The 23,411-nt window shown below is 38.8% G+C and overlaps 1 protein-coding gene across 1 annotated transcript in view; it reads left to right on the forward strand.

The window, feature by feature from the left end:
- The window catches only part of LOC136874368 (synaptonemal complex protein 3-like), a 90,852-nt gene extending 67,508 nt beyond the window's left edge, over nucleotides 1–23,344 (forward strand). The window contains exon 4 of the mRNA XM_067148006.1: nucleotides 23,183–23,344. Coding sequence (XP_067004107.1) covers nucleotides 23,183–23,344 — 162 coding nt within the window. The remainder of the gene's footprint in view (nucleotides 1–23,182) is intronic.
- The last annotated feature ends 67 nt before the right edge of the window (nucleotides 23,345–23,411 follow it).

Consider the following 23,411-nt stretch of genomic DNA (forward strand, 5'->3'; position numbering starts at 1 on the left):
TTTTTAAGCATTTTATCTTCATGTTCCCTCAAAGAATAATATACTTTGCAGAAAAAAATATAGCTGCAACAAGACTCAAACTTTCATAATTGTTTATGGACCATGTATGGACATCCAGGAAAATTGGTCGCCTGCATGAGCTCTGTCAAGTTTAAGAATGGCTTCTCCTGTGAAGTTTCAACTGACTTCTTGTCTTCCCGCATTAAACCAGTGCCCAGTAGATGTACAATGTCCCCTGATACCCGCTACTACTGTATCCATATCTGAGCAACCCTAGGCGAAACATCACACTAAATCGCTGCCCCATGAATGCTAAAATTGCCATGTTGGACGAGAGACGCTATCTTGATGTGTGTGAATAATGTGCCACGTCAGAATGGAGTGAATCATTTAGCATCGAAGTTTGCTCAGCCAAACTTGGTGTGTTCGTTGTCCAATGTCATCACAGTGTATTCATTTGGGGAGGTGGGGGGGATTCGTTCACACTGGAATTCGAACCTTAGCTGTTATGGTAGGCATGAATTTTGTAGCCTATAGCTGACCACTTGGGAGTGTGCTATGTGCTGATAATTTCATAGTGCTGTTTGCTAGTGCATGTCACGAGGAGAATGGAGGTGGGAGAGGGTAGAGTGAGAACTATAGCTGGGTTCACACGGTGCGAGTGGACTCTGTGCAAGTGGACTAGCATGATGCATGCACACTCCTGGCCAGCTACTTGCATGTAATGGGTGTTCACACGACGCTGTACTCGCATCTGAATTAAAATGGAGGACCTCGTAAGGGAAGGGATATTAGCTGTTGCTGATATGTTAATTGTTGAGTTAGTGAATAGTGTTGGAAAAATAAAAAGAAAGAAAAAGGAAATGTGGCCGCGAGAGTGGATTCTACGACTAGTGCATTCGGTGCGCCGACAAATTTTTTACATGAAGTTCTAGAGGAGGATGAAAGCACATTTAAAAGTCACTTACGACTCACTCCTATCCAGTTCGATCAATTCCTACAGATGAATAAAGTACAAATATAGAAACGCGACACAAATATGAAAGTGGCTTTACCCGCCCGTCTGACACTCCAGGTTACACTACGGTACTGCCTCAGATCTTTGGAATCTTTATATCGGTTCCGAAAACTACAATATCCACCTTTTTGCCAGCTGTGTTGGATGTGATCTATAAAGCACTGAAGGAATACATTATAGTGTTTTGTCATGTCTCATTTATTATGGGATCAAAGAATATAATACATTGTTTAACTTTCACTCAGCCTGGCAAAATTGAATGGTTTACAATATAGGTGTTTTATTCTTTGACCTTTAATAAATGATAGATAACAACAGAGTAAGAAGTAAATAAATAAATATCACACTCTTACCAAGTTGGAGAAATTGCTTCTTGTATTCATTACTCCATTCAGGAACCTATCAGTGATGTTAAACCATTTAATTGTCAGTGAATACATTTCTTCCGGTGATGTGCCTGACTTCAGGGTTTTTAAATTTTTAATAGTTCTTGTCTGTATGTGCTACGAATGTTTTTAATCTTTTTGTTGATTTCTCCAAAGTCTACCTCAGGAATATAAATTATTTCAGCAATCCGTAGCAAAGCTGAATCCTTGGCATCTTTTATTTTATAAGTGGGAATCCTAGCATTCCACAACACTTCTTCAGATTCGTATAATTGTACAAATTTTATTGTCTGCATATTGCTCCACTTCCTTCCTTGCACCGACTTCCAGCTTTCCGCCATCTTGAATCTGTTACTTGCTTGTAGAAAGTTGGGCATGGTCCGAGGTGACTCGCTTCTCTCAAACTCAGGCAACTGGACTCGCATCAACTGTTCACATGATGCAAGTGGCGGGCCAAATATGCGCACACATCATGCGAGTCAACTCGCTCCGAGTCTGCTCGCACCGTGTGAACCCAGCTTATGGAAATGTAGCAAAATGCATCCAGCTGACTGTTCAAAGCCGAACACAGCCGAAGTGGACTTTCTTATATTTCACGTCTCCAGAGAAGCAACAATTTACCTGTCCAATACCATGACTGAGTCAGTTCCTGGCTGGGTTGAGGGATTTTTATTGTTAATGGTTAATTCCCTTGGCTCAGGAACTGGGTGTTTGTCCTGCCCCTCTTCATTTCTGCAGCTCACACACCATAGACAACACTATCTTCCACCACACAAATACACAGTTTCCCATATGTAGCAAGCGCTGCCCATACTCATTGGATGGTCTTTCTTACAAAGGCTACACCAAGCTACCAATAGCCATATGAAATTACTGTCATCATCATCATCATCATCATCATCATCTTTCTTGATTACTTCAACCATTCCTTTCATTAACCATTTACTTATTTTTGTTCAACTGCATTAACATTTTGCCAGCTGAAATAATGTCTGTCTTGTAAAACCACCCATGCTGACATTTTAAATAATTAATAACAACAAAAATAATAGTACCAGTATTACACAACTGGTAATAAAAATGAAAGTAATAATGATCATAATATTTATCTGTAGATTTCACAGCTGATAAAGCACAGTGTCATATGTTGCTCTAACTTGAGTGAATTAGCAGATAACTATAAATTAAATTTATTGCAGAGAGACAGCTGTATACACCCACAAAGTTTGAGTACTTTGTGACACCAACATCACGAGTATTGTTTTGTTATAAGACACATGTCATGCATTGTAGTATTACAGATGTAGGACAAAAGCAGTCATTCAGCAGTGTAAAGTGATTTTTATGTTTTGTTTAAAGAGCACATTCTTTTTGAAAAGGCTTGTTGTAAAAAGTATGAATTCAGAAAGTGCACGAGTTGAGCTTTGTAGTTATTTGGGCTGACAGAATATTGGCCACGTGGTCTGAGTTAATAAATGAATCATTCACCATTTATCTGCATTTAGGGCAGTCACCCAGATGGCAGATTCCTTATCTGTTTTTACCTAGTCTTTACTTAACTGTTCAAGCCGGTTTGATGTGTACAAGTACGGACCTGCAAAACATAAGCCAGGAGTGGTTTGACAGACTAGGCTAGCGATGTTTTAATACCGGCTTGAGGGGTTAAATCATTTCAAAGAATTTCGACATTTATCAAACATCTCTCCTGGCAAATTATTCCAATCCCTAACTCCTCTTCCTAAAAAAAAATGTATTACCCAATTTCTCCTCTTCAATTTCAATTTTATATTCATATTGTGACCTTTCCTGCCAGCCCCGCCATTTAGGGGTAGCATGCCTACCTTATACCCGTAGGCCCTGGGTTCGATTCTTAGCCAAGGTGGGGATTTTTACCTGGATCTGAGGGCTGATTCGAGGTCCACTCAGCCTACATGATTACAGTTGAGGAGTTAACTGACAGTGAGATAGTGGTCCCAGTCTGGAGAACCAAGAATAACGGCCAAAAGGATTTGTTGTGCTGACCACGCGTCACCTCGTAATCTGCTGGCCTTCGGGATGAGCAGCGGCTGCTTGGTAGGCCCTGGCCCTTAGGGGCTGTTGTGCCATGGGGTTTGGTTAAAGATTGTGATCTTTCCTACTTTTAAAATCACCACTCGAACTTATTCATCAACTAATGTCATTCAACACCATCTCTTCATAGCTCAGAACATATTGCTTAATCAAACAGCACATCACTTTCTCCCTAGTCTTCAAGCCCTAACTTTGAAATAATTTCGTAACAGTACTTTTTAAAATCAAGAGTATTACAAAAATGTTTATTAAGTCCACCTTTTCAGTACAAAACAAGTTCTTGTAGTTAAGATTTACATAATATTATAAAGTCTTATTCGGTACATGTTTCGCCCTCCTTCAGGGGCATCATCAGCCTTGACTCAAACCTTGAAGTCATTGGTCAGGATTCTGAACAATCCTTATATGTTAACAAAGATTAAAAAATTCTTATTTCATACTTATTATGATATCTTGAAATTGATACAATAAAAACATCTTAAACTATGGTTGATACAAATGATAGCTAATGAAGAAAAACTTAATGATAAAAGAAGCTTTTCTAAAGTAGAATTTGGTCCTTCCTTTTTTATCTCTTGTGAACTTTAGAATGTCTATGACTAAAATGGATCTTCAACTTTTTTACGCGTGAGCTGCTTAAAAATGTTAGTAGTCATTTGTCTGATGACTTGTTCTTTCTGGAGAAAGCATTACTAGTTGGTTCCAGAATCTAATGTGAACTCAATCACGAGTGAAAAATGTCAGACTATTATAAACCATTAATTGTGGAGACATTATTTGAATCTAAGCTGTACAGTTGGTTAAGTTGCAGTCAAATTCAACGTTAACATTGCTGTTGTTATAAAGTGTTTGTTGGATGAATCCAACTTGCTGTCTTGTGTGATGAATTGAACGAATAACAAGTTCTCGATAAAGCTTAGCTGTAATTGTTGCTCGACTATGAAGGTGCAACTGCTGTTGTTTGAAATTGTTGGTCGAATGGTGATGCCTGACACAGTTGCTAGGTGTTGGCTCTTAACGTCTGGAGTATGATTGAAAATTATCTGTAATGAGAAGAAAGGTATGGAAGAATTAGATTTGTGACGCGAGACAGCTACTCTTAAATGAGGTCACTGTGTGCATGTTACTTACTCCTTCAGTTGTGCTGGGCGTGTCTGGCTGCTCTGCCTGTGCCTGCCTGACTGGCGCTTCTACTTCTAGTATTGTACCGGTGTAAAGATAGGGGTGGGGAGCATGGAGAGGAAGTGGGGGTAGGTAGAACTTTGAAAGTGTGTGCTGTTGGCTGGGGGGAGTTTTTAGGGGCAGCTTGGAAGGTCATAGTGTTTTGTGAGGTAGTGGGAGCTTCTAAATACGAAGATGTTAAAGAATTTATTATGTTTCAAGTTCAAAATGGGCAATAAGCTAGATGTTGATACATAGAAGATTTTTAACATCGGTAACATCATTGAGATTTTGGTTTTTATTATAGACCTGGTCTAAAAAGATGTATACATTCATTCATTAGTTTACTTTTACCTATTCTTCTGATAATAGTAAGGTCATTTTCTATGGATGTGAAAAGATGCCCTGCTTCTCTCTTGTGAGAGCTCATCACCGAATATTTATTATGCTTATTGGCATTGTAATGTTCCATGTATCTAGTATAAAAACTCCGGACTGTTTGCCCGATATATGAGACTCCACATTGCGTGCAAGTTAGTCTGTATATGCCGGATCTGGAATAATGACTACTAATATGATTGATTGTGTTGTGATTAAAGAATATGTTCTGATTAGTATTCGCTGTCCTGAACGCTACATTAATGTTTTTTTTAGGGTATTTGCAACTTGATAAATGGCTAGGTTATTATACGTAAACGTGACAAATGTAGTTTTTTTTAGGCCTGTCTGAGATGAGATTTGTGGTTAATTTAAGTTTGATCTTATTGATTAATCGATTGATCATTTCAATTTTAAACCCATTAAATGTTGCCAGAATCTTTATATAGTTTAATTCAGTTTTTAGATTATTAGATGAAAGAGGGATTTTTAAATTTATGTAAATTAAAGTACAAAATGTCACCTGTTTATGAGAGTTGGGGTGTAAAGAAGATATTTTAATTGTTATAGGAGAGTGGGTGGGTTTTCTAAAAATTTGGAATTCAAAATTATTGTTTATATATGTGATCGTTATGTCGAGAAAGTTTATTAGTCTCCTTAGTCTCATCCTCATTGGTGAACTTTATGTTGTGGTCAAGCTTATTTAAAAATTCCAGGATCTCGTTACTATTAGTGAGTTCTTTGTCGATAATTACAAAAGTATCGTCCACATACCAGAGCCACAGGCATATACCTTTTACTTGTGTCACCATTTTTGTGTGTTCCAACAAATCCATGTAAATGTCGGCCACGATGCCGGATAGAGGATCACCCATAGCTAGGCCGTTTTTGTGGTAGATCTTCTCATTGAAAGTAAAATAGTTGTTGTTTAACACGAAATTCAGGATCTTCATAAACTCTTCAATTTCAAACTTATTGAGGCCACTATGTTTTGTGATATTATCATTGATGAGTTTGATGTTTCTTTGGTTGGTACATTAGAATACATGTTTATGATGTCGAAAGAGCACATTATATGGTTAGGTTGTAGGATAAACTTCTTTAATATGTTGCAAAAATCAACAGAATTCTTTAGGGGATGTTTGTTGTTGAAAACATAGTATCTTTTTAGAAAACTGGATGTATTTTGAGGTTTTATAGCTACAGCTGTTTCTACAGTTGATGATTGGGCGTATTGGTGTGTCTTTCTTGTGAATTTTAGGTAGAGCTCTAGCTGTCGGGGTGCTGGGGTTCATATTAATAAGTTTCTGCTGTTCATGTTCATTAAGAAGGAATGTGTGTTAATTAGTGATTTTAAATTCTGTTGTATTCTGACAGTTCGGGTCTTTGTTGACTATTGTGTATACCCTGTGTTTGAAAAATTCTTCTGTTTTTTGAATGTAGGTGTTCTTATCTAGTAAGACTGTGGTCCCTCCTTTGTCCGCTTTTGTTACTATGATATTATTTTCTATTTTGGTTTTTACATTTTGGATTAAGTTTGTGTGAATGGGATACAAATTTGCACTAAGTTCTTCAGCTAACGTGGGTAATTTCTTTTTTATGTCATACCTAGTATCGTTCTGTGACTCGAGAGGAAGTTTTGAAATGTTTGACTCGACCTCGGCTACTGAAGTGATGATATCTATTTCTTTTCGCTTACTAGGCCAATTATATTTTAATCCCTTGCTTAGGAGATCCATTTCTTTTTCGGAGAACTGAACGTTCATCATGTTAACTACTGTAGGTGAGTTGTTGAGGGGTGAATCTGTTGTGTGTCTATACTGTGTTTAGGTGACCGTGTCTGAGATTCTTTTAGATGTGTTAGTTTTTTGTCAAGCATCGCTTGCTTCCTTTCCAGAATATCCGTTAATTTATAATCTACATATAACTGAAAAGAACTCCACTCTAATGGGGCTAAAGCCTGAGATACTGTTAAGTGTACTTTGTAAAGTTGTAAGTTCAGTTTGATTTCTTTTTATAATTTTTATAATTTTGTAGACATGATATTGTATAGGCTTTTTGGCTTGTGCCGTGTCAAGAAAATAACGAGAAATTCTTAACGTTTTGCAGAAAACTGTGTTCTGCGTCCTCAGAAGAATTCTCGACTGTCCACGAGAAAGGCTTCTTAAACAATGACAATTTTGAATTTGGAACGTTATAATAGAAGTAGAAGTGGAAATGGTATGTTCATTCACCACCAGATGGATCCCAGGACGTGGCACAGTGCTAGCGTTCGAAGCAGAAGCTGACTGAACCATCACAATCAGACTAAGCGGTTCACATAATGTGTTGCGTAACATATGACAGGTGTAAGACATAGACATAAGCCTGGAATGAAACATCTGGCTACGAGGAACATACGAATTTGGAAAAAACACCAAGACGAAATAACAATAGGGAAGGGAACTACCTACGTAAATGCTTAATGGCTGGCAACCTCGATGACCTCGATGTTAGGCCCCTCCAACCGACCGACCGACCGGCCGACCGACCGACCGACCCCCCCCCCCCCCCAATTGCTATAAACAAATATTTGCCCCAGTTTGTTCTTTTGAATTCCAACTTTATCTTCATATTGTGATCTTTCCTACTTTTAGTCCGACTCGTTGGCTGAACGGTCAGCATACTGGTCTTTGGTTCAGAAGGCCCCGGGTTCGATTCCCGGCTGGGTCGGGGATTTAACCTTAATTGGTTAATTCCAATGGCACGGGGACTGGGTGTATGTGTTGTCTTCATCATCATTTCATCCTCATCACGACGCGCAGATCGCCTACAGGCGTCAAATAGAAAGATCTGCACCTGGCGAGCCAAACCCGTCCTGGGATATCCCGGCACTAAAAAAAAGCATACAGCATTTTTTTTTCCTACTTTTAAAGACACCACTCAAACTTATTCATCTACTGATGTCCTCCCACGCCATCTCTCCACTGACAGCTCGGAACATACCACTGATGGCTAGGCAGGTATCAATTTTTGGTAATGAGACAAAGTTTCTCCTAGTGGATTGGCACTGCCAGTGGCTCCAAATAGCCTACGCAGTGGCCTCCATGGTATGCACTAGCCAAGCGTCTTGGTGGATATGCTATTTACCAACTGATCAGCCCAACTTAGCACACTGAGGTAATGTCCAACAATGGACCATTTATATTGGTATTACATACCATTTAGTCGAGCAGCTCGTCTTCTTTTTCCCAAGTCTTCCCAGCCCAAACTTTGCAACATTTTTATAACACTACTCTTTTGTCAGAAATGACCCAGAACAAATTGAGCTGCTTTTCTTTACATTTTTTCCAGTTCTTGAATCAAGTAATCCTAGTGTGGGTCCCATACACTTGAACCATACTCTAGTTGGGGTCTTCTTCTTCATTTTGCCTCATGACTGAGGCATCATGACTATCATAATATTCAGCCATCTAGCCGGTGAACCATACTCCGCCATTCTTCCCTATCTAAAGCTTTCAGTGTGGTTGCTCTGAGAGAACTCTGTAGGGAGCCGTTCACCATGTCAATCCATCGTGTTGGTACTCATCATCGTTGTCTGGTTCCCTGAACTTTGCCCTCAACAATCAACTTTTGAAGACTACTATCTCAGTACATTATATATGTCCAAAGTAACGTATGATCCGCTGGGAGACCTTACACGATAGACAAACTTTTATCTGAAGTTGGTTCAGGATTGATGTGTTCATGCGTTGAGCTGTCCAAGGAATCGTGAACATTTTCCTCCAGCACAACATTTCAAAGCTTTCTATCCATTCAAGATCACATTTGGGGATGGTCCACGTCTGTGCACCATACAAGAAGACTGAGAAGACTAGAGATTCAACAAGCTTCTTTTTTGTTATTATCTTTCCAGATCTTCCACTGACGGATCATTGCTACCTTTGCTATTTCAATTCTTCTCTTTATTTCATCTTTGGAACCACCAGAATTGGACAGTAAGGAGCCTAGATATACATACTGATGTACAACTTCATAACCTCTAATCTGTTGGATATGTGGACTGTTGTTCTTACGATCAACAATCATGACTTTGGTTTTCTGTCGATTTAGGTGCAGGCCAATTTCAAGGCTTGCTTCCTCCACTCTCTTGATCAGCTCTGTCAACTCCTCTTCAGATGATGCTATCAAGGTGGTGTCATCAGCAAATCTCAAGTTGTTGATCTTGCATCCCCCAATGGAAAAACCTTTGTCCCAGTCATCTAATGCAGTTCTGATTGCACATTCCTATAGAGATTGAAAAGTAACGGTGACACGATACATCCCTGACGGACTCCAGTCCTCGTACAAAATTGTTGTGACTTTGTTTTGAATCTTCACAGTGGCTGTATTTTCCTTATAAAAGGAATTAAGATCAATCAAATGGAGTGCCAAACCCATGTCATCTAAAATTTTCCAAAGATAGTTCCATTTGACGGTATCGAAGGCCGTTTGGTAGTCTATAAAGCACAGGTATACCGGAACATTGAATTCTCTAGCCTTTTCTATGATTTGTCTTAGACTTAAGATCTGTTCTTGAGTGCCTTTTCCTTTCATGAATCCAGTTTAGACTTCAGGAATTTGATATTCTAGGAATGCCCGGAGTCTCTTATGCAGGTTATGAAGCATAAATTTACTGGCATGTGAAATCAAAGCAATTACGCAATAATTTCCATATCTTTACCAGAGACTTATATGCCCTCTCCTTTATATCCTTATTACAACCCCTAAATACCCTCATAATCATGTGCAGAGATCTGTACCCTTTATTTACAATCATATTTCTGTGATTACCCCAATGAAGATCTTTCCTTATATTAAGACCTAGGTATTTACAATGATCTCCGAAGGGAACTTTCACCCCATCAACACAGTAATATAAACTGAGAGGACTTTTCCTATTTGTGAAACTCATAACCTGGCTTTTAACCCCGTTTATCATCATATCATTGCCTACTGTCCATCTCACAACATTATCGAGGTCATTTTGCAGTTGCTCACAATCTTGAAACTTATTTATTACTCTGTACAGAATAACATCATCTGCAAAAAGCCTTATCTCTGATTCCACTTCTTTGCACATATCAATGACATATATAAGAAAACATAAAGGTCCAATAATACTGCCTTGAGGATTTCCCCTCTTAATTATTACAGGGACAGATAAAGCTTTGCCTACTCTAATTCTCTGCCTTCTATTTCCTAGAAACATAGCCACCCATTCAGTCACTTTTTTGTCAAGTCCAATTGCACTCATTTTTGCCAGTAGTCTCCCATGATCTACCCTATCAAATGCCTTAGATAGGTCAATCGCGATACAGTCCAACTGATCTCCTGAATCCAGGATATCTGCTATATCTTGCTGGAATCCTACAAGTTGAGCTTCAGTGGAATAACCTTTCCTAAACCCAAACTGCCTTCTATCAAACCAGTTATTAATTTCGCAAACATATATAATCAGAAAGAATGCTTTCCCAAAGCTTACATGCAATGCATGTCAAACTGACTGGCCTGTAACTTTCAGCTTTATGTCTGTCACTCTTTATTTTATACACAGGGGCTACTATAGCAACTCCCCAGTCATTTGGTATAGCTCCTTCATGCAAACAATAATAAAATAAATACTTCAGATATGGTACTATATCCCAACCCATTGTCTTCAGTATATTCCCCGAAACATTATCAATTCCAGCTGCTTTTCTAGTTTTCAACTTTTGTATCTTATTGTAAATGTCGTAGGTAAATTTTAATACTTCTTTAGTATTATAGTCACCTCCTCTGTCTGGACATTATCCCCGTAACCAACAATCCTTACATACTGTTGACTGAATACTTCTGCCTTTTGAAGATCCTCGTATACACACTCTCCTTGTTCATTAATGATTTCTGGAATATTGTTCTTGGAACCTGTTTCTGCCTTAAAGTACTTATACATACTCTTCCATTTTTCACTAAAATTTGTATGGCCGCCAATTATGCTTGCCATCATGTTATCCTTAGCTGATTTCTTTGCTAGATTCGATTTCCTAGTAAGTTCCTTCAATTTCTCCTTACTTCCACAGCCATTTCTAACTCTATTTCTTTCCAACATGCACCTCCTTCTTAGACTCTTTACTTCTCTATTATAATATAGTGGATCTTTACCATTCCTTACCTCCTTTAAGGGTAAAAACCTATTTTCACATTCCTCAACAATTGCTGTAAACCCATCCCAGAGTTTGTTTATATATATACAGTATATATTTACCGTTTTCCACCGATCATATTTACTTTTTTTAAACTCCCACATGCCTGCTCTACCAGCAGTATGGCACTGCCTAATAATCCTACTTTTAAGTCCTTCCTTTCTATCATATTTATTTTTAACTGCGACAAAAACAGCTTCATGATCACTAATACCATCTATTGCCGTACTTCAGTTTCTCTATAGTGCCCATCTGGTTTTACCGGCACCACGTCCAGGATATTCTTCCCTCTAGTTGGTTCCATCACATTCTGAATAAGCTGTCTCTCTCCCACATTAACTTATTTGCCATTTGTTCGCATTACCTTGCCAATGGACATGTGGTAAATTGAGATCTGCTACAATCATATTCCTTTCCATGTAATTTCCCACATAGCTGATTATCTTATCAAATAATTCTGAATCAGTCAGCGCTACTCTTTCCCGGTCTATACACTCCACAGACATCAAGTTGCCTATTATCTTTAGAAATGAGCCTTACACCTAGAATTTCATGTTTGTCATCTTTAACTTTTTCATAGCTTACAAATCTCTACGATACACCCTCCAGTTCTGTGAGAAAATTTCTGCATCCATTATATCATTTCTCAGCCACGATTCAACTCCTATTACAATATCTGGTAAATATATATCTTAATTCTATTCCTTTCTTTACAGTACTGCTACAGTTGAGCACTAACGTTTTTATGTGATCGCTACTTGATTTCCAGTTCCCTGTTCCCTTAACACTGCTCCCTAGCCACCCTGTTTCCCTGAATGTACCTCCCTATAACCCTTCTAAACAAATTTCTTAACTTATATATACCACTGCGGTTTAAGTGAAGGCCGTCAGAGCACAGATCCCTATCTCCTACCCACTCATTAGGTACTAGAAATCTCATTCCCAGTCTCCCACATACCCACTCCATAGCCTCATTTAAATCCCCAATCAGCTTCCAGTCAGTATCCCTCCTACACAGTATTCCACTGATAACAATCTCCGCTTCCTTAAACTTTACCCGTGCTGCATTTACCAGGTCCCACTCATTCTCAACTATGTTGGTACTTATAACTGCTTGTCTTATGTTGTTAGTACCAATGTGAAACCCTACCACCTTCTCCTTTCCCTCCTCCTTCTCTTCTACTTTCCTCAACATCTGCCTTAACCTAATTCCTGGATAACACTCTACCCTGGTACCCTTTCCTCCACACACTTTCCTGACATGTCTAACAATGGAATCCCCCTATCCACCTCTTTTGATCCCCTTCCCTCCTGGTCAGTCCTATCTTTTCTGACAGCTGCAGAAGCTACTTCCTCCTCCTTTTTTCTCCATCCCATGATCCTTTCCCACCTGTCTTTTCCTATCCACTACTCCAGATTTCCCTTTCCTACCTTTTCCCACCGAGCTCGATAGCTGCAGTCGCTTCAGTGCGGCCAGTATCCAGTAATCAGGAGATAGTGGGTTCGAGCCCCACTGTCGGCAGCCCTAAAGATGGTTTTCCGTGGTTTCCCATTTTCACACCAGGCAAATGCCGGGGCTGTACCTTAATTAAGGCCATGGCCGCTTGCTTCCAATTCCCAGGCCTTTCCTATTCCATCATCGCCGTAAGACATATCTGTGTCGGTGCGATGTAAAGCAAAAAAAAAAAAAAAAAAAAGCTCTTTTCCCTTTCTCCTACTTCCACACTTCTCAGCAACAGTTCCCTGTTCCTCATCTTCCCTCAGTTGTTCTACATGCAGTGACTCGTACCGATTTCTCACAGACACCCGTCCTGAATGGAGTCCTTAGCCTGCAATCTCCTTTCTCTTAAAACATTAGACCACCTGTCTTCTACAATTCCCCCCTTCCTTCCCATCCCTCTTTTACACCTACTGTATCCTGTACATTGTTTGAGGGAGGCCTACGTTCCTTCCTGTCCTCTGATAGAATCCTAATTATCTCCCTCAAACTCTCCAACTCCTCCCTCATACTCGTTAATGCCTGGCCACACCCACAGTTCCTACACTTGCACTCCTTAGCCATTCTTTACTGAATAATGAAAAGAAAAGGAAAAATAAGATAACTTTTTCTCTGCAAAATAAAAATGAAAGGAAAGAAATATTGTCTAGGATAGTTCACAAAGATCACACGACAATAAGGTAATTAATATAGGCTACTACTACACTACAATACTACTTAATTGTATGATTTTTTTATTCCTACAACATCTTAACAGGATGAAAATTGCTGTTAATTACTGCAAGTACAAAATAATAAGAATTTTTTAATATTTGTTAACATATAAGGATTGTTCAGGGTCCTGACCAATGACTTCAAGATTTGAGTCCAGGGTGATGATGCCCCTGAAGGAGGGCGAAACATGTACCAAATAAGACTTTATAGTATTATGTAAATCTTAACTGCAAGAACTTGTTTTGTAGTCTTTTGTGGTCTTAATAAACATTTTTGTAATACCCTTGGTAAACATCAAATTCAGTACGGACCAAACATGAGAATTATCACATGTAACACTACTTTTTTGTCGGAAATCACCCAGAGCAACTCGAGTTGCTTTTCTTTGAATTTTTTCTTCAGTCCTGAATCAATTAATACTGGTGAGGGTTCCATACACTGGAACCATACTCTAATTGTGGTCTTACCAAAGACTTATATGCCCTCTCCTTTACATCCTTATTACAACCTCTAAATACCCTCATAAACACGTGAATAGATTTTTAATCATTCCTGTTTATGTGATTACTCCTTACTAGGTACATACTCTGAACCCCATAAGGAACTTACCACAGCATCAACATAGTAGTTAAAGCTGAGAGGACTATTCTTCTTTGTTAAACTAACAACCTGACTTTTAACCCCGTTTGTCATCGTACTTCTGTAACTTAGATGATTTTCAGTCTGTCGAAGACACAAGTTAAATATTACACTATAACACACCTGTAAAAAATACCACATTCATAAACAAATAATGACATGTTTTGTTCTTGAAAGAATTAAACATGGCATTCTTTGTTTAGTAGTGTTAATCCTTGTTTAACCTTTTCATTGCTGAGATAAATTCTCTTTTGTAAAAGCCCAGTGCTGAATTATTTTTAATAATTAACTTCAATACATAAAAGTCGGAAATAAGATGGGAAAACCAGAGGGTTCTTGCCGGCTTGTCATACATTTTTGTACTAAATATGGAAGGTCCTAAACTGATTTTTCTAACACAAAATTAGCTATATGTTGTGCAGGAAATTTAAGGTTGTCCAACATAAAAGGCCAACAATTGAACAAAAATCACACTTATAATTAAAAATAACGGTAAAAAGCTCAACTTACATGTTTCAGTGGCTACAGGGGGTCCTAGCTGTCCACTTCCAAGCACCGATATATAACTAAACTGAAGACAATAACTTCAAGGGTGTCTAAAATAAGTAAAAATGTATCTAAATTTTACGTTAAAATATTATTCAAGATAAAACACTGAGAATGCGTTAAAAATTCCTATACATCTTGGTTTGATATCAAAATAAAAACTGGTCCAGACCAGTTAATCAAGGGTTGTACAAAACTGGTAATTCCAAAACTGTGGGTAGCCTACATTTTTTCAAATCGCATGTCTTCTTTGGAAGTGTTCATTCGCATGAAACAAGTTCATCTCCTTCAGTACCTTACTAGGGTATGGTAGTTTCCGAAGCAGGGGTGTACACAGAGTCCAACGTCGCATCTTTCACACATATATCTACTTTCCTTCCTCCTTTTCTCTTCAAGCATGGTGTTTGAACACACATGGCAGTACCTGGCAGGAAATCTCTGGAGTAAACACATTATCCTGCCACTTGAACATAGGAGAACAGGTACGGCTTCTCTTTCTCATGTTTTGCACAAGTGGTTGGACAACTTCTGTACTTTCATTATAATTGGTGCCATCACTATCATCATTATTCTCAAAATCACTAAAATCAGAATATTCATCTTCCGATTCTAATGTGGATAGCACTCTTACAACCTCGGATTCGGTAAGATCGCACACTCTACTGGCAGTCGACATACTGTAGCTTACTCATCCCTGACGCGGGCCTCACTGCTAGCTTGCACGCGGACAAACCGCAGAGCAGCTCGTAAAGCAGAGTGTCGTATTTATCTCTATAATTCATGAATGAATCAACAGATTGTCATTTCGTAAGCTCCTACCTACTGCAGAGAGGTGCGTGTATCTGCCCACGGAGTTTGAATGACTTCTTAGGTCAACATTGGGAGTATTGCTTCAGAAGAATGTCACGCTCGCAATATTACGGGCGCAGCAGAGCAGCGGTCACTCTCCGTGCTCGCAATATTGCGGGCGCAGCAATGCAAAGGTTAATAATGTGTTTTTTACAGGTATATCATAGTATGATATTTATATTTAACTCGTGTGTACGATGGACTGGAAAGCTTTTAAGTTACATTTAACTGAGTTGACACTGGAAATTATGGCTTCCTTCTTAACAGATCATACCATTGCCTGCTGTCCCCCCTCGCAACACTGTCGAGGTCTTTTTTCAGTTGCTCACAATCTTGTAACTTATATATTACTCTATACAATATAACACCATCTACAAAAAGCATTACATCTGATTCCAGTTCTTTACTCGCATCATTTATGTAAGAAAACATAGGGGTCCAATAATACTGCCTTGAGGAATTCCCATTTAATGATTGCAGGATCAGATAATGCTTCACCTATATCAATTCTCCAAATTCTGTTTTTCTAGAAATATAGCCACTCATTCAGTCACTCTTTTATCTAGTCCATTTGCACTCATTTTTGCCAGTAGACTCCCATGAAACTGGGAGTGAGATTTCTAGATCCTAATGGGTGGATAGGAGACAGGATCTGCGCTCAGATGGCCTTCACTTAAACCACAGTGGTTCATATAAGTTAGGAAACTTGTTTAGAAGGGTTAAAGGCAGGTACATTCAGGGAAACGGGGTAGCCTGGGGAGTGGTGTTAAGCGAACAGGGAACTGGAAATCAAGTAGGGATGACATAAAAATGTTAGTGCTCAACTGTAGAAGCATTGTAAACAAAGAAATCGAGTTAAGTAATTTAATAGATACATACTTACCAGATATTGTAACAGGAGTTGAATCATGGCTGAGAAATGATATAGTGGATGAAGAAATATTCTCATGGAACTGGAGTGTGTATCGTAGAGATAGGATATGAATGGTAGAAGGGGGAGTATTCATTCTCGTGAAAGAAGAATTTGTAAGCTACGAAAAAGTTAAGGATGAAAAACATGAAATTCTGGGTGTAAGGCTCATCTCCTAAAGATAATAGGCAACTTGATGTCTTTGGAGTGTACAGACCGGGAAAGGGTAGCGCTGACGCTGATTCAGAATTATTTGATAAGATAATCAGCTATGTTGGAAATGATATGGAAAGGAATGTGATAGTAGCAGGTGATCTCAATTTACCAAATGTCAATTGGGAAGGTAATGCAAACGACAGGAAGCATGAACAACAAATGGCAAGTAAGTTAATATGGGAAGGGCAGCTGATTCAGAATGTGATGGAACCAACTAGAGGGAAGAATATTTTGGATGTGGTGCTGATAAAACCAGATCTCTATAGAGAAATCGAAGTAATAGATTGTATTAGTGATCATGAAGCTGTTTTTGTCGTAGTTAAAAATAAATGTGAAAGAAAGGAAGGTATTAAAATTAGAACTATTAGGCAGTACCATATGGCTGATAAAACAGGTGTGAGGGAGTTTAAAAAAGTAACTATGGTCACTGGAAAATGGTAAATAAAATGTAAAGAGACTCTGGGATGGGTTTAAAGCAATTGTTGAGGAATGTGAAAATAGTTTTGTACCTTTAAAGTGGTAAGGAATGGTAAAGGTCCACTATATTATAACAGAGAAGTAAAGAGACTAAGAAGAGGTGCAGGTTGGAACGAAACAGAGTAAGAAATGGTTATGGAAGTAAGGAGAAATTGAAGGAACTTACTAGGAAATTGAATCTAGCAAAGAAGTCAGCTAAGGATAATATGATGGCAAGCATAATTGGTGGTCATACAAATTTTAGTGAAAAATGGAAGGGTATGTATAGGTACTTTAAGGCAGAAACAGGTTCAAAGAATTCCAGGAATCATTAATGAACAAGGGGAGTGTGTATGCGAGGATCTTCAAAAGGCAGAAGTATTCAGTCAGCAGTATGTAAAGATTGTTGGTTACAGAGATAATGTCCAGATAGGGGAGGTGACTAATACTAAAGAAGTATTCAAATTTACCTATGATAACAATGACATTTACAGTAAGATACAAAAGTTGAAAACTAGAAAAGCAGCTGGAATTAATAAGATTTCTGGGGATATACTAAAGACAATGGGTTGGGATATAGTACCATATCTGAAATATTTATTTGATTATTGTTTGGTTGAAGGAGCTATACCAAATGAATGGAGAGTTGCTATAGTAGCCCCTGTGTATAAAGGAAAGGGTGATAGATATAAAGCTGAAAATTACAGGCCAGTCAGTTTGACAGGCACTGCATGTAAGCTTTGGGAAAGCATTTTTTCTGATTATATATGTTTGCAAAATTAATAACTGGTTTGACAGAAGGCAGTTTGGGTTTAGGAAAGGTTATTCCACTGAAGCTCAGCTTGTAGGATTTCAGCAAGATATAGCAGATATCCTGGATTCAGGAGGCCAAATGGACTGTATTGTGATTGACCTGTCTAAGGCATTTGATAGGGTAGATCATGGAAGACTACTGGCAAAAATTAGTGCTATTGGACTAGAAAAAGGAGTGACTGAATGGTTGGCTATATTTCTAGAAAATAGAACTCAGAGAATTAGAGTAGGCGAGGCTTTATCTAATGCTGGTTAATGCTAGGGGCTTTACGTCGCACCGACACAGATAGGTCTTATGGCGACGATGGGATAGGAAAGGCCTAGGAGTTGGAAGGAAGCGGCCGTGGCCTTAATTAAGGTACAGCCCCAGCATTTGCCTGGTGTGAAAATGGGAAACCACGGAAAACCATCTTCAGGGCTGCCGATAGTGAGGCTTTATCTGACCCTGTAACAATTAATAGGGGAATTCCTCAAGGCAGTATTATTGGACCTTTACGTTTTCTTATATATATATCAATGATATGTGTAAAGAAGTGGAATCAGAGATAAGGCTGTTTGCAGATGATTTTATTCTGTACAGAGAAATAAATAAGTTACAAGATTGTGAGCGGCCGCAGGGTGTTGTGAGATGGACGGTGGGCAATGATATGATGATAAACGGGGTTAAAAGTACAAATAGGAAAAGTCCTCTCCGTTTTAATTACTGCATTTATGGGGTGAACGTTCCTTTTCGGGATCATTGTAAGTACCTAGGTGTTAATATAAGAAAAGACCTTCATTGGGGCAATCACATAAATATGATTGTTAATAAAGGGTACAGATCTCTGCACATGGTTATGAGGGTATTTAGGCGTTGTAGTAAGGATGTAAAGGAGAGGGCATATAAGTCACTGGTAAGACCCCAACTAGAGTTCGGTTCCAGTGTAGGGGACCCTCACCACGATTACTTGATTCAAGAACTGAAAAAAATCCAAAGAAGAGCAGCCCGATTTTTTCTGGGTGATTTCCAACAAACGAGTAGCATTACAAAAATGTTGCAAAGTTTGGGCTGGGAAGACTTTGAAGAAAGGAAACGAGCTGCTAGACTAGGTGGTATGTTCTGAGCTGTCAGTGGAGAGATGGCGTGGAATGACATTAGTAGACAAATAAGTTTATATGGTGTAGTAGGAAAGATCTCAATATGAAGATAACGTTGGAATTCAAGAGGACAAATTAGGGTAAATATTCATTGACAGGAAGGAGAGTTAAGGATTGGAATAATCTACCAAGGGAGATGTTCAATAAATTCCCAAATTCTTTGCAATTATTTAAGAAAAGACTAGGTAAACAACAGATAGGGATCCTGCCACCTGGGCAACTGACCTAAATGCAGATCAGTGGTGATTGATTTGATTTCATTTTGCTTGCTTGAATTCTACTCTCCTCCCTGTTTGTCACTGTCCAGGCCTCAGCTGCATTAAGACAATTTTTACCGGGCGAGTTGGTCGTGTGGTTAGAGGCGTGCGGCTGTGAGCTTGCATCCGGGAGATAGTGGGTTTGAACCCCACTGTCGGCAGCCCTGAAAATGGTTTTCTGTGGTTTCCCATTTTCACACCAGGCAAATGCTGGGGCTGTACCTTAATTAAGGTCACGGCCGCTTCCTTGCCACTCCCAGGTCTTTCATATCCCTTTGTCGCCATAAGACTTATCTGTGTCGGTGCGACGTAAAACAAATAGCAAAAAAAAAAATTTTTTTTGGGTGCATAATACATTTTGTACATTATCTGTTAACACTTCTTTGGTACTTCCTTATTCCAGACAAGGTTTCCTACACTCTGGTAGAATGCATTACCCTCTTGCTAATCTCCATGTCCAGCTTTGTATTCTTTATTAATTCACTTCCTAGGTATTTGAAATTGTCAACCATTTCAAGGCATTGACCACCAATTTTAACTTCTCTTTCTCCTCTTGATATCACCATGGTCTTGCTTTTCTTTCTGCTGATTTCATACCATACTTTTCAGTTTTCTTGTTCAGTGCATCAAGTTGTTTACTTCTTTGCTGTTCGTTCCTCAGACCGCAATATCGCCTGCTAATAGAACTCCCTATTCCAATGTGTTTCCTTTGTCTCCTTTACAATTTCATCCATAACCATTAGAAACAAAAGAGGTGACAGCACACTCCTGTCTGAATCCAGTTTCATTTCTAAACCATTCCATCTCTCCAACTGGAGTCTGTACACTGTTAACGCAGATGTTGTACATTTCTACAGTTTGAGTTCCTATTATCTTATCAAATAATTCCGCATTAAGGTCAGCACCACCCTTTCCAGGTCGGTACACCCCAATATCATAAAGATGCTTATAATCTTGAGAGATGAGACTTATACTAAGAATTTCATGTTTCTCATCCTCATCTTTTTTGTAGCTTACAATTTCTTCTTTCATCAGTCTCTACGATAAATACTCCAGTTCTGTGAGAAAATTTCCACATACATAATATCACTTTTCAGCCATGTTTCAATTCCTGTTACAATGTATGTGTATGTTCAGTTTTTAGCCCAAAGGCTGGTTGGATCCTCAACAGCTCCACCATTAGCTGTCACAGGAGGTCTAGGCATCACTGAAGACACATTCTAGGGAAATGAAGAGTGAGGCAGTTTCCCCTTGCTTTCCCCACTGAGCCATAATTTGCTGTTAAATATCAGTCTGCCGAGTCCACTGAAATGCATGCACCAACAGACCCTATGAGCAACATTTTCATACGATTCATAGCAGGGATGGGCTGCATAAGGAATGGCATAACTAGCATCACTCATACCTCTGTCACTTCTTTATTGTCAAAGCCAAGGATAAGACCGACACAAATCAAATAAAGTAACAAAATTGCTCTAGCCCATAGTGCACTGTAAACACTAGGTCTCACCAGCAAAGGTATCCTGTTACAATATCTGATAAATATATATCTATTAAATAACTTAATTCTATTCCTTTCTCTAGAGTACTTCTTCAGTTTAAAACTAACATTATTATGTCATTCTTAATTGACTTCCAGATCCCTGTACTATTATCATCGCTCCCTAGTCCATCCTGTTTCCCTGAATGTACCTCCCTATAACCCTTCTAAACAAACCTAACTTTACGTACCACTGCGGTAATGTTCAAATGATGACCATCTGAGTGCAGATTCCTATCTCACTCCCTGTGGGCGAGGGCGGTGGAATAACACCCTCTGCCAATAATAGGCAACTAAAATGGGCCCCAGGGGCTCTCAACTTGGGAGAGTGGAATGGCGAGCACGGGACTCTTAGCTGAATCCTGACATTGTTTCCACTTACTTGTGCCAGACTTCTCACTTTCATCTATCCTATCAGACCTTCCTCGGTCAACTCTTGTTCTTTTCTGACCCCGATGGTATTAGGTTTCTGAGGATTAGGGAATCTTTCATTTTCATGCCCTTCGTGGCCCTTAACTTTCTTTGGCCAATACATTCATTTTTTGAAATGTCAGACCCCTTCCATATTTTTCTCTCTGATTAGTGTTATATAGAGGATGGTTGCCTAGTTGTACTTCCTCTTAAAACAAGAATCACCACTACCATTCCCTATCATATACCTGCCTATCAGGATCTACAAATCTCACTCCTAGTTTACCACATACACACTCTCATAGTCCAGGCAGTAATCCACTGATAATGACCTCCACTTCCTTAAACTTCTTCTGTGCTACATTAACCAGATCTCCAACTATGTTGGTACCTATACCCTTGCCTTACATTGCTGGTACCAACATGAAAGAAAACTACCAATATCTCTTTACCCTCTTCCTTCTCTTCTACTTTCCTCAACATCTGCCTTAACCTAAATTGTGGATAACACTTTACCCTGGTTCCCTTTCGTCCAAACACTTTCCCCACATGCCTAACTATTGAGTCCCCTATAAGCAGAGCCTCAACCCCACCGGCCTCATTTGACCCCCTCCACTCTTGATCTATATCTTTTCTGTTGGCTGCAGAACCTACTTCCTCCTGTGACCCTGCGCTGCTTCTCTTTTCCTGTCCTCTACTTGACATTTCTTTTTCCTACCTTTCCTTTTCCTCCTACTTCTCCCCTCCTCTGCAACAGTTCCCTGTTCCTCATCTTCCCTCTGCTGTTCTAACTGCAATGACTCATAACGATTTCACACCAAAACCGGTCCTGAATTCTGCGCTTGAATAGAGCCCTTTGCCCTCAATTTCCTTCCCCATAAAACATTAACCCACCTGTCTTTTATACTTTCCCCTTTTCTTTCCATCCCTCTTATACATCTACTGTATCATGAACTTGTTGGAGGGAGATCTACATTCCTTCCTTGCTGTCCTCCATGAGAATCCTAATTATCTCCCTCAAACTCTCCGAGTCCTCTCTCATACTCCTTAATGCCGCTTGCTCCCGCAGTCCCTACACCTTTATTCCTTAGCCATTCTTTACTCTTTTTATGGAAAAATCAGCAAAAATAAAATAAGTTATTCTTTGTATTAAAAAAATTCAAAGGAAAGAAATATTGTCCAGGATATTGCACAAGGATCACACGATAATAAAGCAAGCAATATACGGTACTAATAAAATAACTACACTACAATCCTACCACGCCCTAACTGGAATGAAAATTGCTGTTCATTTCTGAATATCAAAAAGAATACAAAAAAATAAAAAGGAAAAAGACAGACCATACACTTGTATGGTAAATATTGATTGCATGTGCAGTTTAGTGTAATATTCAACTTTATTAAATTGCATTTTATAAATTACTTCTTATGTTCACTTGACTCTTTAGACATATTTCTTGTATGAAAATAATCTTATTACTGTTGGTCTTTGCCTGAGATGAAACTACTTCCATTATTAGTTATTCCATCTTTGTTGTTTTTATTTCACAGTTATATTTTCATTTATAGTCCAGCTTCTTGTCTGAATGGTCAGTATATTGGCTTTCAGTTCAGACTGCCCTGGGATAGATACCTGGTCAGGTTGGAGATCTTAACAGTTTATTGTTAATTCCTATGGCTTGGGGACAGGGCGTTTCTGTTTGTCTCAACATACATCTTCATCTACAAACAACACATCACACTACTAAACACCAGAGAAAAACGCAATAATGATTACATATCTTTGTTGGCATTGGGAATGGCATCTGGGTGTAAATCTGGACCAAATATACCTCACGTGCTCAACCCAATAAATTGGGCAAAAGGCTAGGGAGAAGTTACAATTTCATTCATGTACTGTTTAGGTTTACAGGATATTGTTCAAGATAAAACATTAAAAATGTGAGTTACTGATGGTATGTCTCTTTTACAATATTAAAGGGCTGGCAAGAGCAAGAAACACAGCACAGTGAACAGTGTAACAATATGCAGGCTGAACTAAAGAAAGAGCTCATATCCTTACAGAAGAAAATCATGATGAAGAGCCAGCAGGAAGAAATGGCTAACATGCAGAAGTCTTTAAAGAGCATGTTCTTCATGTAATAAATCTGAATGTTGGAAAAAGTATGTTAGTGTAAGAAACATAGTTAGTGTCTATACTATCATGACA

The sequence above is a fragment of the Anabrus simplex genome, chromosome 5 (genome assembly GCF_040414725.1).
Source record: "Anabrus simplex isolate iqAnaSimp1 chromosome 5, ASM4041472v1, whole genome shotgun sequence".
NCBI lineage: Eukaryota > Metazoa > Arthropoda > Insecta > Orthoptera > Tettigoniidae > Anabrus > Anabrus simplex.